This window comes from Oncorhynchus mykiss, chromosome 23 (genome assembly GCF_013265735.2).
Source record: "Oncorhynchus mykiss isolate Arlee chromosome 23, USDA_OmykA_1.1, whole genome shotgun sequence".
Classification (NCBI taxonomy): Eukaryota; Metazoa; Chordata; class Actinopteri; order Salmoniformes; family Salmonidae; genus Oncorhynchus; species Oncorhynchus mykiss.
In genome coordinates this window covers 31,052,659-31,075,663 of record NC_048587.1, presented here as the reverse complement: position 1 = coordinate 31,075,663, position 23,005 = coordinate 31,052,659, and the positions used below count along the sequence as shown (strand labels likewise).

The following is a 23,005-nucleotide window of genomic DNA, read 5'->3' as shown; positions in this document are numbered from 1 at the left end:
AAAGAGAAGTCAGCTAGCTAGCTAGCTACAGTAGCTACATTGTACTTCTTAGACAGAGGAAGCTACACCCTACACAGTTCTTCCAAGAACAATGACGGCCTTGGTGTATGTTTTCAACAGAAGACGAACAGTAACAAAGGCCAACAACCCCCCGCCCAGGAAAGCGAGGGACACCTGGCATAAACAGGAAGGATGAGTGGAATGTGCCGTTTCTGATGAAGCCTGCAAACCCTCACGTTCTACTCTGTTAGCTGCACAGCTGGAGTGTTAGCTTTGTAGCCTATATTGTGCCGCTGTTTTTCTGAGTGCCCAGAACTTAATCATAGCAGGATGTTGTGTATGTCAGTCTCTAAAGAAGAGCACACGTTAGTGGAACTGTAAAATACGTTACACATCTTCTACCCCCAGATGATAACCTGGTGAATATGTTACCATTATAGAATGCAGAAGTAAAAATTAACCCCTGATCTCTCTCTCTGCTCCTCCCTGTAGATGAGCGTGAAGCGGTGCAGAAGAAGACCTTCACCAAGTGGGTCAACTCCCACCTAGCCAGAGTGTCCTGCAGGATCACTGACCTCTATATGGACCTGAGAGATGGACGCATGCTCATCAAACTACTGGAGGTTCTCTCTGGGGAGAAACTGGTACGTAGGCAGACTGTCAGACTGGTTTACATGGCACGTGCTGCATATGTTTCACTTGGATTTCCAGGTCACATATAGAGTAAATATTCACCTTAAACAAACTTCAAAGGTTAAAATGCTGTTCCCTCGGGTTCTAAACCTACAGTATATGTAACTATTTATACATTAGGCCCATGCATAGCTCATTTTCTTCACTGATTTTACAGGGCACACATACAGGTAACTTCCAAAATATAGGAAACACCAACATAGTGTCTTAATTGGGCGTTGGGACACTATGAGCCAGAACGGCTTCAATGCACCTTGGCATAGATTCTACAAGTGTTTGGAACTCTATCGGAGGGGTGTGACACCATTCTTCCCCGAGAAATTCCAGATTTTGGTGTTTTATTGGTGGTGGAAAACTCTGTCTCAGGCGTCGCTCCAGAATCTCCCATAGGTGTTCAATTGGGTTGAGATCTGGTGATTGAGACTGGCATGGCATATGGTTTGCATTGTTTTCATGTTCATTAAACCGTTGTGACCACTCGTGCCCTATGGATGGGAGCATTGTCATCCTATGTTGACATAGCCATGGTCGCCAAAATAATTACAAAAATAATGGCCTGCCGAGCATTTTTGTACATGACTCTAAGCATGATAGGATGTTAATTGCTTAATTAACTCCGGTACCACACCTGTGTGGAAGCACCTGCTTTCAATATACTTTTTATCCCTAATTTTCTCAAGTGTTTCCATTATTTTGTCAGTTACTTGTATTTTTCAACTTGAAAGAGTATTTATTTGTAGTCATAGTTGTTTCTCTTACTACACTCTTATTTGTGCTTTGCATGATATCAGCAGTGTTGGGGAAGATATCCTGAAGTCATAGTTTACCGAACTATCAACTACATAACCACGAAAGAAGTTAAGCTACCCTTAAGAAAAATATAGTTTACTTAACTAAAGATGAAAAAATATATAATTCTTGCCTACTTCACCAATATTTTGTTTTATATTAGCGTAAAAAAGTAGGGTGTAGTTCTAGGAGTTAGCTACACGCTACATGGCAAAAAAGTATTTAACTACTGAAAACACTACCTAGATTTTTATTTAGTTCAACTACCACAAAGCTTCTGCGAAATGAAGTTTAATTACTAGTTGAACTTAGACTGTAAATCTTCCTCTCACAAACAAGAATGTTGAATATAATTTAATTTCAATTTACTCTACCAATTGTCTGTTCGGTTTGTCCTTTTGTGAGTAGGAATTTGAGAAAAAGTATCCACAGGAGTACTTATAAGCCATCTGTTTCTCCGACCAACTGTGTGTAACGGAAGAAGAACGCCACAGTGTTGTAACTGAAAGATACTGTCGGCTGCAACTGTGAAGTTAAAACCGGTTAAAACAGATACAGTAATTGTATATTTAGCATTTGTGAAATTATTTTATGTGATATGAAAGTAGAGGACTTTGTTTCTAGAACAGTACGGCAAATGAGAATCCATTCCCATTTATCTGTATTTAGTTGTTTTGGCTGCCAGAGCCAATTCGCCTCTGAACATAACATGTAAGGTACACGGACTAAAAAAGTACGTTCTTGGGCTCGTACTAGTGTTGAGATTTTTATCACCTGGCACATGCGCAAAACCTTGTAAACACCTGCAAGACTTCGGCTGCAAGACTTCGCCTGCATGTATATCCGTCTTGTGCTTCAGGTGATGAGCGAACAAAGTATGAAAGCCAAACAGAGACCTGTGTTTTTGAAGTCTGTTTAATTACTAGTTGTATAGGTTTTCGTCAATACAAATTAACGTGGCTATGTCATTTAATGGACAGCATAGGAATGTCGGGTCTAATCTGTGCTACGTTTGTGGTTCAGCAGTATAGACGGGTTGGCTGACAACTTCATGAAAATGATGCGTGCTGTTCAATGTGTCCGAAAGGTGTGTATTGTTATGATTCTGAAAGGTCAGATGGCTAGCATCAATGACAAGAAGCTGCCTTGTGGGGAATCAGAATTAGCTCTTTTCAGCTTGTTTTATCTTGTTGTTGATACCATGTCTTGTTTTGAGTTGTTTTGACTGATATCATGGCTATGCTAATATGGCTAAAATTATCTAGCAAGTTAACTGTAACAATGTATTTTAGAGACAACTGCTCATTGTGCAAATGTATTTATTTTCATTAAACATTTGAAGATGAAATATAGCTTACATGTTATCAACAGTCGAAGCCAGCCCAGTCTGTTTTGCCCCACAGTTGCCCACTCGTCGGTCTTGTTGCTAACCACAAACCCGTCTATCTCACTCAACTCTCACCCACTCTGATGTATATAGAGCTATGTTACATGTTATATACAGATAACTCCCTTGTCATATCTTACAGAGTCAACATTTATAAAACCAGACACACCTTAACTACTCTGCACCTCTGGGACATAATGTATTCTAATGAAGCCCTGGTAAAGTCATGGTCTTTACCTGTATACTATGGAGAGGTTATGAGCAGTTCGGTTGAGGATAGAGCAGAGAAAAATATAAGGGTGATGTGGATAGTAGTAGCGTGTCCTATTGGTTTATGCTCTGCTAGAGTTTCAGACTGGGTCACATATATTAGGTTACATGGATCCTGTTGTCTCGCATGGAAACATCATGGAAATATACACTACCAGACACACTCACAAATGTACACTGAGCGATCCACCTAGGCATCTGACAAACACAGAAACACACATTTAAAAAACCTACATGTACCACAAACACACTAATGCAGATCCAATTATACAGTCAATGCACCGAGCAAGTTGCAGTATAGCATGTGGTTACACAAAGACAGGCCGAGTGCTTACAGAATGCTAGAGGCCAAGCTAGGTTCGACCTTATGCCCAGACTGGCGTCAAAGAGATTAAGGCAAAACCAAAACATAATTACTGACTATAGTAGTAGTAGTAGTAGTAGTACTACGCATGTGACGTTAGAGAGCAAACTTCATACTGAACTTTTCCATCTAAGCAGCTGTGCTGAAGGAGGGGAGAGAAGTAATTATCATGGCAGGATTGCCGCTAAAAGAGAGGTTTAGCAAAGTTAGCGCTGATAGGTTTGATTAACTATGTCTCAATTTAGCTCATGCACCCCTCCCCTCCTCACCCCTCCCTTCACCATCAGAGGCTTTTGAAAGGCAGCTCTCTGATGGACTCGTCCAGACAGCTCTGGAATCAAAACTCAATTAAGGCCGATTACAGCCCCTACCACTTTAATCCCCCCATCACCCTCTGCCTCGTGATTTCCAGTGGAACGTGCCAAGATCCTCCATTGATGGAGCTCACAGGGCTTCGCTGTGAGAAAGATCTGACCACAGCTTCAACTCACTCCCAGTGAATGCAGTCTACTGTGGTCCCTTCAAAATATGAGTCCTTTGTCCTTCCCTCTCTTTTGGCTGTTTCGAGGAAGTAAGGCAAAAAAAACTACAACAAAACGGAAAAATGTCAGTTGATTTTCTATGATGGAGGAAAGGAAGGCAGATATGATCAATGAGATCTTTGAGAGCGAAACAGTGGGGAAGTGAACAACATCCTGCTAAGTGATCTCAAGTCAGACGAGTGAATTCAAGCCAGCCGCCATTTCCCAACTGTTTCATGAAGAGTAGGAATTCCATGTTAGAGTTCACTCCACAAAACACTACATTAAAGTGCCAGATGGGTATCTCTCTGGTTTGGTGTTATTTATGTTGGGCAGAGGAGATATCCACTGGTATTCTCCAGCTGTCCCAACAAGTTCAGTCCCTGGGTACTTCCTAGGTCATGACCCATAGAGAATGGGCTCTAACCCTGGGAAAGCTTTAGATGACATTTCTGGACATACAATGCCTTCAGAAAGTATTCATACCCCTTGACCTATTCTACATTTTGTTGTGTTACAGCCTGAATTCGAAATGGATTAAAAAACATTTTTCTCACCCATCTACACACAATAACCCATAATGACCAAAGTGAAAATGTGTTTTTAGAAAACATTGCACAATTATTGGAAATTAAATACAGAAATATCTCATTTACATAAGTATTCACACCCCTGTTAGAATCACCTTTGGCAGTGATTACAGCTGTGAGCTGTTCTGGGTAAGTATCTAAGAGCTTTGAATACCTGGATTGTATAATATTTGCCCATTCATTCTTTTCAAAAGACTTAAAGCTCTGTCAAATTGGTTGTGATCTTCGCTTGACAACCATTTTCAAGTCTTGCCATTTTCAAGCAGATTTACTGTAAGTCAAAACTGTAACTCGGCCACTCGGGAACATTCACTGTCTTCATGGTGAGCAACTCCAGTGTAGATTTGGCCTTGTGTTTTAGTTTGTCCTGCTGAAAGGTGAATTTATCTCCCAGTTTCTGGTGGAAAGCAGACTGAACCAGTTTTTTTTTTCTCTAGGATTTTGCCTGTGCTTAGCTCCATTCCATTTCTTTCTCATCCTGAAATGCTCCCCAGTCCTTTAAGATTACAAGCATACCCATAACATGATGCAGCCGCCGCTATGCTTGAAAATATGGAGAGTGGTGCTCATTAATGCAGGGGTCTCCAACAGATTGATCACAAGCTACCAGTAGCTCGCAGCCCACCTATGAGTAGCTCACCAAACAATTCTGAAAGTACAAGCAATTTTCAGATGTTCCATTGCAAACTGTCATAAACACATCTCACAGGTATCAGACAGCGCAAGCTCTCAGCTACTATCTAATCAACGCCACATTGACATTATCCCACCCCTGGTTAGCCATTATTGGCTTAAAAAGCCAAACCTAACACAATATCTGCCAATTAATATCCAGCAATATTGCCCATCTGTCTGTCTGTGGTGGGTGCGTTTTGTCAATCACCCCATGTGTAGCAAGTTGATGTGGTAACTGTCTTGTGGGTTGACAGAAATACTTTCCCCAAAACCTTCTCAATTAAATGTTACCTGCAAAGTAGGCTAACCTGGCAGATTAGCGTATATCATGAGTAAGTATATCATTTGTATTTGTTATTTGCAAACTTTGCCATGAAATGAGCAGCAACAGTACAGAACCATTGCTAGACCGGCATGTTAGCACATTCCTCTCTTGCTAGATGTGCAATTAAAGGGCCAGATGCACAATTAAAGGTGAATTACATTTAAATATAAAATGTTTCGTTTTCTTCCAGACCCCCAAAAAATGAACAATTTTAATTTTGAGAGTGAAAACAAAAAATATATAAAAGCAGGAAAGATGTAACCGAGAACATAGTTTGCGAAAATACAAAACACAATTTTGGCGGGGAAAATCACATATTTTATAGGACCCCCTTAGAGTTGTTTATTAACCATTATTTTACCAGGTATATTGATGGAAAACAGCACTACTTTATCTTGTACACCAAGGACCTGGGAAAGAGTTGCAGGGGAGAGAAGAGAAAAATTTGCCTATTTGAAAGCATGAAGAAAATGAGTAGCCCTGTATCTTTGTTGAGACTGGGTGTATTGATACATCATCCAAAGTGTAATGAATATCTTCACCATGCTCAAAAGGATATTCAATGTCCGGTAAAAAAAAAACCTGAAAAAAAACACAATCTATCAATAGGTTCCCTCCTTTGCAAGGCATTGGAAAACCTCCCTGGACTTTGTGGTTATATCTGTCTTTGAAATTCACTACTCGACTGGGGGACCTTTACGATAATTGTATATGTGGGGTACAGAGATGAGGTAGTCATTAAAAAATGATGTTAAACACAATTATTGCACACAGAGTCCATGCAACTTATTGTGTGACTTAAAAGCACATTTTACTCCTGAACTTATTTAGGATTGCCATAACAAAGGGGGTGAATACTTGACTGAAGACATTTCAGCTTTTCATTTTGAATTAATTTGTACAAATTCTGAAAAACATAATTCCACTTTTACGTTATGGGGTATTTGATATATCAGGATCCCCATTAACTGACGCCAATGACGACAGCCAGTCTTACTGGGGTCCGACACATAATGAAAAATACATTACAGATTAAATACTTTACAATTTACATAAATTTAAAAACATTTACATGTAGTGTGCGTGTGTACATCGATCAGTTACACATATGTCAGTACATACACACAACAAGTAGGTCACATGGGGGAGAGGCGTTGTGCTGGGAAGTGTTTTATTTGTTTTTTGAAACCAGGTTTGCTGTTCACTTGCCCTATATGATATGGAAGGGAGTTCCGCGCACTCATGGCTTTGAATAATACTGTACGTTTCCTTTAATTTGTTGGCCCCAGGGACTGTGAAAAGACCCCTGGTGGCATGGCTGGTGGGGAAAGTGTTTGTGTCAGTGCTGTGTAAGTTGACTATCCAAACATTTTTGGATTTTCCAACACATTGTTTCTTATAAAAACAAGAAGTGATTCCATCAGTCTTTCCTCAACTCTTAGCCAAGAGAGACTGGCATGCTTAGTATTCATGTTAGCCCTCTGATTATGATGAAGAGTAAGATGTGCCGCTCTGTTTTGGGCCAGCTGCAGCTTAACTAGGTTTTTCTTTGGACAATAATCAAGATAAGATCAAACTAGAGCCTTGCTTTTTGGAGTGTGGTGTCATAAAAGCAGAGCATCTCTTTACTATGGACAGACTTCTCCCCATCTTTACAACCATAGAATCTAAATGTTTACACCATGACAGTTTACAATCTAAGGTATCACCAAGTAATTTAGTCTCCTCAACAGCCACACCATTCACTGATGTACCATAGATATGTCCCTGTGTATAATGTACATTATTTTTTATTGTTGTTGTGTAATAGACACAAGAAAATCCTAAATCTGCCTACCTCAAGGATTAAAGAAGTCTGCTAAGTAGGTCATCAGCCAAGGGAGTCCTGCCTCAAGTTACAATACACAAAACCAGTTTAGATTGTTGGCAGTAGAATATCAGTTACATGAAGAGTTTGAGTGACACTAATGTAATTTGCCTGTGTTAATACCACCTATCCCACTCTTTCTTTCCCCTCTGCAGCCCAAGCCCACTAAGGGGCGCATGCGTATCCACTGCCTGGAGAACGTGGACAAGGCCCTGCAGTTCCTCAAGGAGCAGAGGGTCCACCTAGAAAACATGGGCTCTCATGACATCGTTGATGGCAACCACCGCCTCACCCTTGGCCTCATCTGGACCATCATCCTCCGATTCCAGGTCAGCTGACCACCCAGTACTCCTCTCTCATTTCTCGCACACTTTCTCTCTCTCTCTCGCTCTCTCTCTCTCTCTCTTTCAATAACGTATTTTGCATGTGCTAATCAGACCTGGGTTTAAATACATGTGTATTTGGGTATCTGGTATTTAAAACACTTTTTTTCAACAAGTATTTTATTTGAGCATTTGAATGGTTATTTGAAAAAAAAAACTGTATAATGTGAGAGTGCAAAGTTGGTAAAGGGATTTAATTTTATAAACTGTGTGGATTAAAAAAAATGTGTCTACTTAAATCCACCGATGTGTGTGAAAATGTACAGTAGATGGCAAGGAATGTGGGTGGGTGTGAATTTGTGTGAAAAGGACTGCGGACTGGGCGGGCCTAACCTTGAATAAAATAGTGCAGTGCCTTCACCTAGTAGGTCTTAGAAACTGGGTGGTTCAAGCCCTGAATGACGATTTGCTGACAGCTGTGGTATCAGACCGTATACCATGGGTATGACAATACATTTATTTTTACAGCTCTAATTACATTGGTAGCCAGTTTATAAAAGCAATAAGGCACCCCAGGGGTTTGTAGTACAGTATATGGCCAAAATATACCCCTGCTAAGGGCTATGTCCAGGCACTCTATGTTGCATGCATGCATAAGAACAGCCCTTGGCCATGATATATTGGCAAAATACCATGAAAACAGGAAACTCCCACCCAGAGGCGGCACTCCTCATGGCCGGGGACTATAATGCAGGAAAACTGAAATCAGTCTTACCTAATTTCTATCAGCATGTTAACTGTGCAACCAGAGGGAAAACAACTCTAGACGACCTTTACACCACACACAGAAACGCACCCCCCCCCCCCCGCCAATTTGGCAAATCTGACCATAATTCCATCCTCCTAATTCCTGCCTACAAGCAAGGACTAAAGCAGGAAGCACCAGTGACTCGGTTAATAAAGAAGTGGTCAGTTGACGCAGATACTAAGCTACAGGACTGTTTTGCACAGACTGGAATATGTTCCTGGATTCCTCTGATGGCATTGAGGAGTACACCACATCAGTCACTGGTGTCGTGTCTTTGGCTATGCCGGATTAAGTGATATGACATGCTATTCTATAAAATAATTCAACACCATAGTGCCCTCAAAGCTCATCATTAAGCTAAGGATCGTGGGACTAAACAACTCCCTCTGCAACTGGATCCTGGACTTCCTGACTGGCCGCCCCCAGGTGGTAAGGGTAGGTGACAACACATCTGCCACGCTGATCCTCAACACTGGAGCCCCTTAGGGGTGAATGCTCAGTCCCCTGTTCTCCCTGTTCACCCACAACTGCATGACCAGGCACGACTCCAACACCATCATTAAGTTTGCAGATGACACAACAGTGGTAGGCCTGATCACTGACAATGACAAGACAGTCTATAGGGAGGAGGTCAGAGACCTGGCAGGGTGGTGCCAGAATAAAAACCTATCCCTTAATGTAATCAAGACAAAGGAGATGATTGTGGACTACAGGAAAAGGAGGACCGAGCACGCCCCCATTCTCATCGACGGAGCAGTAGCGGAGCAGGTTGAGAGCTTCAAGTTTGTTGATGTCCACATCACCAACAAACTAACATGGTCCAAACACACCAATAAAGTATTGAAGAGGGCACGACACAGCCTATTCCCCCTCAGATTTGGCATGGATGCTCAGATCCTCAAAAGGTTCTACAGCTGCAACATCGAGAGCATCCTGACTGGTTGCATCACTGCCTGGTACGGCAACTGCTCAACCTCCGACCGCAAGGCACTACAGAGGGTAGTGCATACGGCCCAGTATATCACTGGGGCTAAGCTGCCTGCCATCCAGGACCTCTATACCAGGCGGTGTCAGAGGAAGACCCTAAAAATTGTCATAGACTCCAGCCACCCCAGTCATAGACTGTTCTCTCTGCTACCGCATGGCAAGCGGTACCGGAGTGCCAAGTCTAGGAATAAAAGGCTTCTCACCAGCTTTTACCCCCAAGCCATAAGACTCCTGAACAGCTAATCAAATGGCTACCCGGATTATGCAGCGTGCAAATGGAAACCACTAGTCAATGGACCTATGGCTGTCCCAATGAAACACACTGATACGGCTTGACACAGTTCCTTTTTATGAAAACCACAAAAAACAAAACGGTCCTCTTCAGTTACAATGGGACAACTCAAATGAAAGAAGTATGTGGACACCTGCTAGTCGAACATCTCATTCCACAATCATGGGCATAAATATGGAATTGGTCCACCCTTTGCTGCTATAACAGCCTCCACTCTCCTGGGGAGGTTTTCCACTAGATGTTGGAACATAGCTATGGGGACTTGCTTCCATTCAGCCACGAGCATTAGTGAGGTTGGCGACTAATGTTGGGCGATAAGGCCTGGCTCACAGTTGCCGTTTCAATTCATCCCAAAGGTGTTTGATGGGGTTGAGGCCAGTCAAGTTCTTCCACACCGATCTCAACAAACCATTTCTGTGTGGACCTCGCTTGAGGGCATGGTCATGTTGAATCAGGAAAGGGCCTTCCCCAAACGGTTGCCAAAAATTTGGAAACACAGAATTGTCTAGAATGTCATTGTATGCTGTAGCGTTAAGATTTCCCTTCACTGGAACTAAGGAGCCTGAACCATGAAAAACAGCCCAGATCATTATTCTTCATCCACCAAACTTTACAGTTCGCTACATGCCCGAATGTATAGTGCCTTCTTCTGGCATCTGCCAAACCCAGATTTGTCCGTCTGACTGCCAGACGGTGAAGCGTGATTCATCCCTCCAGAGAACGTGTTTCCACTTCTCCAGTCCAATGGAGGCGAGCTTTACACCACTCCAGCCCACGCTTGGCGTTGCACATGGTGATCTTAGGCTTGTGTGCGGCTGCTCGGATATGGAAACCCATTTCATGAAGTTTCTGATGAACAGTTCTTGTGCTGATGTTGCTTCCAGAGGCAGTTTGGAACTCGGTAGTGAGTGTTGCAACCGAGAACAGACAGTTTTTACGGGCTTCAGCACTCGTCAATCCCATTCTTTGAGCTTGTGTGACCGACCACTGACCGACCACTTCGCGGCTGAGCCGTTGTTGTGCCTAGCCATTTTCCACTTCACAATAACAGCACTTACAGATGATCAGGGCAGCTCTAGCAGGGCAGACATTTTACAAACTGACTTGTTGGAAAGGTGGCATCCTATGACCGTGCCACATTAAAAGTTACTGAGCTCTTAAGTATAAGCCATTCTACTGCCAGTGTTTGTCTATGGAGATGGCAGGGCTGTATGCTTGATTTTTATACACCTGTTAGCAACGGGTGTGGCTAAATTGCAGAATCCACAAATTTGAATGGGTGTCCACATACTGGTGTACTTTTATATACTACATGTATTTGCACTGGTGAGCGAGTTACACAACTGTAACTCCTTGAAGCAACTAGTTAGCAAATATTGTTTGCTTGTAGTTTTTGTGAGTTTTCTCTCAAGCGCATCGCACTGTTGGCTAGCAATCGGTCCATCTCACAAATGTGTCCCACATGCAACAATGTCAGCACACAGTAAATAATACAGTCCGGGCTAAAAAACAACAAGGTAACCAGGGGGTTACACCCCATACAAAATAAACTTCCCAACAGGTCCCTACACCTTTGACCTCAAGTATGAAATAGGTTAATATTTACACAGAATTGTCAGCATGTCAGAGCTTTACATTGTAAAAGTACACAGATACACATGTAAACATAGACCATGTTTCATCCAAGAAAAATAAAATAACTCCAAAAGGAATGCTTCTCAAAACATCAGCAGTACTTATACCTTTGTTACCCTTTTCATACCAAAGATGCTGCAAAATACCCATGTACCTCAGTGTACTACAGTAGTGTTGTGAGGTGTACCTAACTCATCACAAGACCACTTAACTACTGGCAGTTTTGGGATGGCCCGAGTGTCCACTGTTGACCTGGAGGGCAGGACAGTTTCCTCCTTCAGGATCACTTTCCAGTTCATCTCCTGTGGCTCCTTTAGGTTTTGGGACAAAAACTGTAGCCTCTGGATTTAGAAACTGCCTGGTAAGGTCATCCTCTGAATTGCTTTCCTCTGCCTCAAATCCATCCGACAGCAAGGGGATGGGGACTGGATAGCAACGCTCCCTGTGGGCTGTTCGGTCATCCTCCTCCTGTGACTTAGTGTTTTGACTGGCCTGGCTGGCAGAGTTTCCTCTTGATCAGTGTGCTCCACTATCTGGCAAATGGGCAGCAGGTGCTTCCTTTGCAGGGTTTTCACTGGTCCAGGGCCATTTTCCGGCTTTACCTGGTAGGTGGGTAGGCCTGGGAGCTTCTTTGAGATGAGGTATGGCTCAGTCTTACATCAGTTGGCTATGTTGTGCTTTCCGGGCACGCCAACGTTTTGGAGGAGGACTCCAGGCTGGAGGTCTTAATGTTTCACCTTCTTGTCCCCATGAGCCTTCTTTGCAGCATTTTTCCACCCAGCAGCACTTCATGCAAGGTTGTATGAATGTAGCTGGTCTTTGAGCTTGACTGTGTACTGCAGTTAGTCACTTGAAGGGCTTCCATCAGGGCTCACTCCGAAACACAGGTGGACTGGTAGTCTTAACTCTCTCCCAAACAAACATGAGGTGGTATGGTGAGAAACCAATGGAGTCGTTCTTTGTGCAGTTGTAGGCGTGCACAAGGTGAGCTATATGCTGGCCCCAGGTGGACTTCTGCTTGGACCCAGAGTGCCAAGCATGTTCAGCAGCATAGGGTTGAAGCATTCCACCTTTGCGTTCCCTTGAGGATGATAGGGAGATGTTATTGACTTCTTTACCCCCACAAGGGTTAGCATTTGGTGGATCAGTCGGCTCTCGAAGTATCTTCCTTGACTGTAGTGGACTCTTGTTTATAGTGTACAAAGAACTTCTCCCACGTCTTTGGCCACTGTGCTTACAAGCTGGTCCTTTGTAGGGTATGCCTGGGCATAGTGGGTGAAGTGGTCTGTAATGATGTTTCTGCTGTCATTCTCCACTGTCAGGAAGTCGATGCAGACCAGCTCCATGGGTGATGTTGACAAGCTCAGCGGCCAATGGGGGTAGTGTCTTCCAATGGATACACCTTGCACAGTTCATGCAGTGTTGCTCAATGTCGCGAGACATGCGAGGCCAGTAAAAACTTGCTTGGGCCAGTCCCATATCATCATGCGGTGACTTCATAACAGCATGGTGGTACTCTTGGGGCAGGACCAGCTGTCTCTTTCAAACTGAACGGGAGTTCTTGGGGTTCCTGTACAGCACTCCATCTCAGGAGAATGGCTTCTTCTGGCTTTGTGTTTCTGCTTAGGAATGGCTGCTTTCTTAACCCCAGGGCCTGGCTGATGGTGGATTTCACTGGGCGTTTTATTGCAGGGGCTGTACTCACACAAAACAATAAAAATGTGGTCATAATTCACTTTCAAGCTCATTTGTATTGGAAGAGGTAGCTGATGGTTGAGGCTTTACCATAAATTATACCAATTAATCCACTTATGGAAGATGTTTGGAGATATGGACTATCCTGCTAGCATACAGTCACTGCTCTGCCTGTCCTGTCCTTTCCACCCGCCTCGCTCTGCCCGCCCAGTTCTGTAGAGTTTTTCGCTTTCATCTTATTCCCAGAGGTCTATGCTACTTAATTTGTTTCTTACAGCTTTTTATCTTTAGCTTCCAAAAAACATTTATTTTCTCCCACTGCGGTTTCTTTATCGATTCTTAGCTCACTGACTTTACATTGAATCTGTTCAGACTCCTCTTCACTAATGTATGAGCTCCATCTTAGCTGTGTAACATCCTCCCTCTAAAATCACCTTAGTTTTGCTCCGCTGAGCTCTGAGAGCAGGAAGTAAGTCCTGTCCTCGTATGACCTGGTGCAGTCTGTTAAATGTCACTGGGATTAAATCTATGGCTCTGCCATTGGCTCAGATGACTGATTATTCAAGCCATCACCATCCAAGCCATCACCCCTCCAAAACATCCAAACTCACCCAGTTTCTCAGAAGGACGTGTCATCAAACCTTCCTGTTCTGTCGGCCTTGTTTCCCTTTATTTGACACCTGTTTGTAATTGGGGACCTTGGACTTAAACATCCTTTCCTTGTACAGCATGTTTCATGACCTCACGAGAAAGGCTTCTTCTGGGTTTGTGTTTCTGCTTAGGAAGGGTTCCTTTCTTAACCCCAGGGCCTGGCTGACAGTGTTTATCACTGGGTCCCAGAGCTGTGAGCATCACAGATCCTCAGGACTCAGGCAGGATAGTCCATCCATCTTCAGAGCAGTGAATTTCACAAAGGCTTCAGGGACAGCCCCGGGCGGGGCTCCTATGTTCACAGTTGCCCTCTCAGAGATACTGCCTGAAGAGACTTTGGCAGTCATTACTCGGCAAATGGCTCTGACTCCCTTGATGAGGGGATTTCAACGCAGTCTCCATCCTCTTCAGCACTGATGTATGAGTGTCCTGACTGGGAGTCGGCATCAGTGTTCACTCGCCCTGGCCTGTACTGCAACTTGAACTCGTAGTTGGTGAGAGTGGTCATCCACCTCTGGCCTGTGGCATTCAGCTTGGTGGTGGTTTGCACGTAGGTGAGGTGGTTATTGTCCATGCGCACCAAGAGCTTTGCTCCGTACAGATAATCATGAAACTTGTCCGACATGGCCCACTTTAATCCCAGGAACTCAAGCTTGTGCGCTGAATATTTATTGTCTGTCCTGGGCAAGCACCGGCTTGCATAATCCACTGGTCTCTATCCCTCAGGGTACTCCTGGTACAGCACTCCATCCAGTCCACTCAGACTGGTGTTGATTGTGCAAGATGTAGGGCTTCTCGGGGTCAGCAAATGCGAGCATAGGTGAGCTGGTGAGGCATTCAATGATGTTCTGGAAGGCTCTCTCACACTCTGCTATCCATAGTTCTCTAAACAGCTCCTTCTCCTTTAGGTAGTTTACTCCAGGGGGAGTGATGGGCTTGCCATTTTTTGTCTTGGGGGCATAACATCTGGACAGCGTATCCTTTCACGGACCTCCAGTAGTATCCGCAGAACCCAGAAATGACTGGAGGGCCTTGAGTTTTTCTGGTCCAGGACCTTCATCAGCCTTTCCTTATGTTCCTCCAAGGTTTTCCCAAACACGACGAGGTTGTCCAGGTAGACCAGCACACAAGGAGGTTCATGTAGCCGACAGCCTTCTCCATTAATAGTTGGAAAGTAGCTGGGGCTCCAGTGACTCCTTGAGGCATCCTCTCTAATTGGTAGAAACCAAGCGGGCAGATAAACACGGTCTTCTCCTTGTTGGCCTTGTGCATGGGGATCTGGTAATAGCCACTGCAATGATCGAGGATGGAGAACTACTTGATCCCTGACAGACAGACAGATAGTCCGTCAGCTCTCAAGTGTTTCCAAACATCATCTACATCCGTGGGCGCCATACTTCTGAACCTCTCGCTCAATGGTCATTCATTGGTGAGTCTGAGCATGTGTTCCACTCCACTTGCACAACCCACCTCCTATTCGTTTAAAGAAAACACTTTGGCCCATTCCTTCAGTCTCCTTTGCAACCGTTCTTTCCATTGTGGGGGAACGGGAGAGTTGCCGAAGTCAAGGAGGTCAGGGTTGAGGGTTTCTTCTTTACTGGTGACTTCTGTGTGGGTTATGTGAGCTACTGGATGCAGTTCGGCCAACTTGAGATTGGGTTGTAGTGTGACTGCCTCAGTGTTTTCATTCTTCACTCTTAGAGGGGAGATGCTGCTGCCATCTTCAGCAGGAACAGTAACCACACTGCTGGTTATTAGGACAGAAGCTGGCAACCTCGATGTTGCCTTCAGCCAGGGTCACCTTCATTACTGCTATGACAGACTTCAGTTCTTCCACCTGTCTGCAGAGAGCTTTGATTTCGGTCCCAGAAGTTAATGTTGTCTCTTTCTGAGGTTGGACTTGGGATACTGGGATTCTATGAGAGTGCTTCTCTTCTTCCCTCAGCTTTTGCAGTCGAACTGGAAATGTAGGAGGCCTCTCTCTTCTCTCTCTGTCGAAGATGCACCAGGATATCAGTGTTGTACATCACTCCCTTAATGATCTGGTTAACTTGTGCGACGTCGACCCTGGACTCATCAATGCCTCTTTTCACTCTGACCTTCTGTGACGACTTCTCTAGTCAAAGGAGGAAATCAGAGATCTTCTCTCTAGGTTTCTGTCGCAGGCCCTCAAACTTGTTGTAGAGGTGCTCCCCTGACTTTGCTGTGCGGTATGTGAGCTCCAGTATGTTCAATTAGTCCTCTACCAATGCATCTTTGTGGTTAGCTCTTAGCGCTGTAGCCACACTCAGAGCAGGGGCCTTGAAACTCTTGATGAGTCTCTTTCTCTTCTCCTGGTTGGAGTATTGCCACTCAGGCAACATCTGGTTTACTTGTTCCATCCATGTCCTCTTCCCCAAAGGGCATTTACACCGTGCCATTGAAAGTCTGCAGTCCTCTGTACGGACTGGCCTCGTAGTGAGATGTCATAGCTTCCTTCAGAACCTTCCCCATGACTTCAATGATGTATTCAGGTCTTGAGGCTGTGGCTTGGGGTTTGACAAGGTTCTTCAGCTTGCTATCTGAGATCCACTTTCTCACCATGAAGGCCTGTAGTTTGTTTTTACTACGGGGTGCTGACATGGGGGGAACTTGGTGGTGTGTACTTGCTCAGGAGAGGGAGGAGCTACATTTCCTAGACAGATCAACTGCCAGTCGATGCCCTTTTCTTCATCTTCAACCAGAGTTGGCACACACTATGCAGTGAGGTCCACAAACGTCTTAACTAAAACACTGGCCCACTTGGTTTGAGGATGTTGCATACAGTTTCAGTTTAAGCAACCCAAACAACTCGAAGGCATCCAAAGCCCCTTCAATATCTGATGCTCCTTCTCCACTCCCATAACCATTAATTCCCTGATAGGATCATTGTTTCAGCTTTTCCATATTAATCTCCATAGTCTTTTCAATGTTTTATATTCAATGTTCACTGCACTGCCTTCATGTACAGTCCTGTTGTTTAATCGTTGCTCATCCATTATCTCAGGATCTCCTGTTAACCATCTCAGCAGTGCCTCCATTTGTAGCCCTCTCTTCTGAGTTACTGGAGTTCATGTCAGTTTGGACCTACAGTAGTATCTGCAGTCAGCCACCAATTGTGCAAGTTCTCCCACTTAAAAAGATGAGAGAGGCCTGTAATTTTCATCATAGGTACACTTCAACTATGTCAGACAAAATGAGAAAAGAAAATCCAGAAAATGACATTGTAGGATTTTTTATGAATTTATTTGCAAATTATGGTGGAAAATAAGTATTTGGTCAATAGCAAAAGTTTATCTCAATACTTTGTTATATACCCTTTGTTGGCAATGACAGAGATCAAATGTTTTCAAAAGGTTTTCACACACTGTTGCTGGTATTTTGGCCCATTCCTCCATGCAGATCTCCTCTAGAGCAGTGATGTTTTGGGGCTGTTGCTGGGCAACACGGACTTTCAACTCCCTCCAAAGATTTTCTATGGGGTTGAGATCTGGAGACTGGCTAGGCCACTCCAGGACCTTGAAATGCTTCTTACGAAGCCACTCCTTCGTTGCATGGGCGGTGTGTTTGTGATCATTGTCATGCTGAAAGACCCAGCCATGTTTCATCTTCAATGCCCTTGCTGATGGAAGGAGGTTTTCACTCAAAATCTCACGATACATGGCCCCATTCATTCTTTCCTTTACACGGATCAGTCGTCCTGGTCCCTTTGCAGAAAAACAGCCCCAAAGCATGATGTTTCCACCCCCATGCTTCACAGTAGGTATGGTGTTCTTTGGATGCAACTCAGCATTCTTTGTCCTCCAAACACAACAAGTTGAGTTTTTACCAAAAAGTTATATTTTGGTTTCATCTGACCATATGAAATTCTCCCAATCTTCTTCTGTGTCATCCAAATGCTCTCTAGCAAACTTCAGACGGGCCTGGACATGTACTGGCTTAAGCAGGGGGACACGTCTGGCACTGCAGGATTTGAGTCCCTGGCGGCGTAGTGTGTTACTGATGGTAGGCTTTGTTACTTTGGTCCCAGCTCTCTGCAGGTCATTCACTAGGTCCCCCCGTGTGGTTCTGGGATTTTTGGAGTTTGGAGTGTGACTGTTTGAGGTTGTGGACAGGTGTCTTTTATACTGATGACAAGTTCAAACAGGTGCCATTAATACAGGTAACGAGTGGAGGACAGAGGAGCCTCTTAAAGAAGAAGTTACAGGTCTGTGAGAGCCAGAAATCTTGCTTGTTTGTAGATGACCAAATACTTATTTTCCACCATCATTTGCAAATAAATAAAAAATCCTACAATGTGATTTTCTGTATTTTTTTTCTCATTTTGTCTGTCATAGTTGAAGTGTACCTATGATGAAAATTACAGGCCTCTCTCCTCTTTTTAAGTGGGAGAACTTGCACAATTGGTGGCTAACTAAATGCTTTTTTGCCCCACTGTAGGTGTGTTGCAATAATAAATGATGTGGTCTGTAAGCAGGCAGCATGTGAAAATGAGTGTGTGGACTGGGTGGGCCTAACCATAAATAAAATGGTCCAGTGCTTCCACCTAGTAGGTAATAAACCCTGAAGGATATATAGTTTACCCAGTAGGAAATATAATACAGTGCCTTCAGAAAGTATCCACATCCCTTGACTTTTTCCACATATTGTTGTGCTACAGCCTGAATTTAAAATGGATTACATTTAGATTTTGTGACACTGGCCAACACACAATACCCCATAATGTCAAAGTGGAATTATGTTTTTAGATTTCTTTACAAATTAATACAAAATAAAAATCTTAAATGTCTTGAGTCAATAAGTATTCAACCTCTTTGTTATGGCACGCCTAAACAAGTTGTGCAATAATAGTGTTTAACAGGATTTTTGAAGGACTACCTCATCTCTGTACCACAGACATACAATTATGTGTAAGGTCCCTCAGTCGAGCAGTGAATTTCAAAAACAGATTTAACCACAAAGTCCAGGGAGGTTTTCCAATGCCTCACAAAGAAGGGCACCTATTGGTAGATGGGTAAAACAAAAGCAGACATTGAATATCCATTTGAGCATGGTGAAGTTATTCATTTAGACTTTGGATGGTGTATCAATACACCCCCTTACTACAAAGATACAGACGTCCTTACTAACTTAGTTGCCGAAGAGGAAGGCTGGTGACAATGGTGACTTTAAAAACAGTTTATAGTTTAATGGCTGTGGTAGGAGAAAGCTGAAGATGGATCAACAGCATTGTAATTACTCCACAGTACTAACCTAAATGACATGGTGAAAAGAAGGAAGCCTGTACAAAATAAAATATTCCAAAACATGCATCCTGTTTGCAATAAGGCACTAAAGTAAAACTGCAAAATAAATTCACTTTATGTTCTGAATACAAAGCATTATGTTTGGGGCAAATCCAGCACAACACATAACGTAGTTATTACTCTACATATTTTCAAACATGGTGGTTGCTGCATCATGTTATGGATATTGTTCCACAAATAAGGTGCAAGAAAACTAAAAGCTGATTTACCTAACTCCGTAGAGATCAAAGGAATTTACAGAGTTAGCCATCCCTGAGACCGGGCGTGGGAACTCATATGTCTAAAGTTTAGTAATAATGGTGGGACTTTTTTGTAAAATAGCTTTTTAAATGGAAACATAGCTATGTATCAACCTGTGTGACATCAAAGAGAGTCAAACAACTTTCTGGTAGAGAATGCAGTGACGAGTACAAAAATGGTCACCTGTAATAAAGCGCAGTGCGCTATGTTAAACTGCATCTGATGGCTTTAATGAAGTGGCAGCTGTTCATATAGATGATGTAGTCTAGGTCCGATAGGAACGTCGACTGAATAATCTGCTTTCTACTATTTAGCGAGAGGCTTTCCACAAGTACAAGCAATAAATCCCTCGCTATCCTCACTGTGATCGGGGATGCTCAACCTAAATATTCATCATATACTGTTGAAGTCAGACGTTTACATACACTTAGGTTAGAGTCATTAAAACCCGTTTTTCAACCACTCCACAAATGTCTTGCGAACAAACTATAGTTTTGGCAAGTCGGTTAGGACATCTAATTTGTGCGTGACACAAGTAATGTTTCCAACAATTGTTTACAGACAGGTTATTTCACTTATAATTCACATATACTAAGTTGACTGTAACTTTAAACAGCTTGGAAAATTCCAGAAAATTACGTCATGGCTTTAGAAGCTTCTGATGGGCTACTTTATATAATTTGAGTCAATTGGAGGTGTGCCTGTGGATGTATTTCAAGGCCTACCTTCAAACTCGGTGCCTCTTTGCTTGACATCATGGGAAAATCAATAGAAATCAGCCAAGACCTCAGAAAAAAAATTGTAGACCTCCACAACTTTGGTTCATCATAGGGAGCAATTTCCAAACGGCTGAAGGTACCACTTTCATCTGTACAAACAACGCAAGTATAAACATCATGGGACCACACAGCCGTCATACCGCTCAGGAAGGAGACACCTTCTGTCTCCTAGAGATGAAGGTACTTTGGTGCGAAAAGTGCAAATCAATTCCAGAACAACAGCAAAGATGTGAAGATGCTGGAGGAAACCGGTACAAAAGTATCTACATCCACAGTAAAACGAGTCCTATGTCGACAACCTGAAAGGCCGCTCAGCAAGGAAGAAGCCACTTCTCCAAAACCGCTTTAAAAATGCCAGAGAACAATTTGCAACTGCACATGGGGACAAAGATTGTACTTTTAGGAGAAATGTCCTCTGGTCTGATGAAACAAAAATAGAACTGTTTGGCCATAATGACCATCCTTATGTTTGGAGGAAAAAGGGGGATGTTTGCAAGCAGAAGAACACCATCCCAACCGTGAAGCACAGGGGTGGCAACCATCATGTTGTGGATGTGCTTTGCTGTAGGAGGGACTGGTGCACTTCACAAAATAGATGGCTCCATGAGGAAGGAAAATTATGTGGATATATTGAAGCAACATCTCAAGACATCAGTCAGGACGTTAAAGCTTGGTCGCAAATGGGTCTTCCAAATGGACAATGACCCCAAGCATACTCCCAAAGTTGTGGCAAATGGCGTAAGGACAAAAAGTCAAGGTATTGGAGTGGCCTGCACAAAGACCTGACCTCAATCCTATAGAACATTTGTGGGCAGAACTGAAAAAGCGTGTGCGAGCAAGGAGGCCTACAAACCTGACTCAGTTACACCAGCTCTGTCAGCAGGAATGGGCCAAAATTCACCCAACTTATTGTGGGAAGCTTGTGGAAGGCTAACCAAAACGTTTGACCCAAGTTAAACAATTTTAAAGGCAATGCTACCAAATACTAATTGAGTGTATGTAAACTTCTGACCCACTTGGAATGTGATGAAAGAAATAAAAGCTGAAATAAATCATTCTCTCTACTATTATTCTGACATTTCACATTCTTAAAATAAAGTGGTGATCCTAACTGACCTAAGACAGGGAATTTTTACTAGGATTAAATGTCAGAAATTGTGAAAAACTGAGTTTAAATGTATTTGGCTAAGGTGTATGTAAACTTCTGACTTCAACTGTATACTAAATTCATTTGCACTGATGAGCGAGTTACACAACTATAAACTGTTTGAAACAACTATTTAGCAAATGTTGATAGCTTGTAGTTTTCATGAGTCTTCTCTCTCGCACTTTTCACACTGTTGCCTAGCAACCGCTCAGTCTCCCAAATATGACCAACATGCAACAATGTCAGCACACAGTAAATAATACCTGTTAGTCCCGGTTAAAAAATTTAAAAGTAACCAGAGGGTTACATTTGTATATCAAGAAAGTGCTAAGTGGTGTTTATGTCTGTGTCACTCAATGCAGGTGGGTGCATTCCTGTTTGTGTGTGTGTGCTTGTATTTGTTCTGTGCACGTGAGTGTGCTATCGTGTGTGTTTGTGCTCGTATTTGTTCTGTGCATGTGAGTGTGCTATCGTGTGTGTGAATAGTGGTTGTATCAGTCTTTGGGTCCTGCTGATGGCTGGCGTTGTGACCGTTTTCTTTGATATGTGCTTCACAGATCCAGGACATCAGAGTGGAGACGGAGGATAACAAGGAGAAGAAGTCGGCTAAAGATGCTCTGCTGCTCTGGTGCCAGATGAAGACCGCAGGGTTAGTGTCTACACCACCACCAGCCTGAGGCCTACTGTATTCTACTATAGCACAAAGTTTGCAGAAACTTCCTGGGGGGGTTTCCAGAAAGATGGTTTAACAAATTCAGGATTCCCTGAACATATCCGGCGTCTCTTAACCAGAATAGTGAGTCTGGGATTTCTTCCAGTTGCAAAAGATCACAAAGCAATACACAGCATTTGTATAGCGGTCAAAGGGAAACTGTGTTGGGTTACATTGCTACAGGTTAAGTTGACCAGATACATGATTGATTGTAAAAAAATAAATAAAAATATAACGTTCCCAAATAATATCTTCAGAATGATCTAAAGGATCTATTCGAGGTCCAGTAATTCGTTCCATTTGTAATGCACAGCAAACAATTTTAGATTTTCCGTAAAGGGACCAGTCATGGTGTTGGACAAGAATCTGATTAGCGGAGAATCCCTGTCTTTATCCACCAGGACAGGCTAAAATCAAGTTAACCTAGGAGGTAACAAGTTTGCTTCAGAGCATTCATTGCCATGGTGTCTGATCAGGTGTCTGGTGTCTGATCATTGCCATGGTGTCTCAACGTCAAGCTCTCTTTCTGGAACTGTAAATTCTGAGTTAGCCAGATCTGTCATATCAGAATTTGAGCAAACTCAATAATCCGTTTTTCTGGAACATCCGTCTGGTCAACAGATTATGGTCCTCAGTTTGTGATAGAAAATATCAACATCATCAAGGGTTCCAACTTTGTGGCATCAGTTTGGGGAAGGCCCTTTCCTGTTTCAGCATGACATACCCCCTTGCACAAAGCGAGGTCCATACAGAAATGTTTTGTTGAGATCGGTGTGGAAGAACTTGACTGGCCTCCACAGAGCCCTGACCTCAACCCCATCAAACACCTTTGGGATGAATTGGAACGCCAACTGTGAGCCAGGCCTAATCGCCCAACATTAGTCCCCGACCTCACTAATGCTCGGGGCTGAATGGAAGCACGTCCCCGTAG

The 23,005-nt window shown here is 43.2% G+C and overlaps 1 protein-coding gene across 3 annotated transcripts in view; it reads left to right on the top strand.

The window, feature by feature from the left end:
• The window catches only part of LOC110502571 (spectrin beta chain, non-erythrocytic 1), a 124,993-nt gene that overhangs the window by 64,869 nt on the left and 37,119 nt on the right, over positions 1-23,005 (top strand). For all 3 annotated transcript variants that reach the window (XM_036960164.1, XM_036960162.1, XM_036960165.1), the window contains 3 exons: positions 493-644; positions 7,637-7,810; positions 21,920-22,011. In XM_036960164.1, coding sequence (XP_036816059.1) covers positions 493-644; positions 7,637-7,810; positions 21,920-22,011 — 418 coding nt within the window. The remainder of the gene's footprint in view (positions 1-492; positions 645-7,636; positions 7,811-21,919; positions 22,012-23,005) is intronic.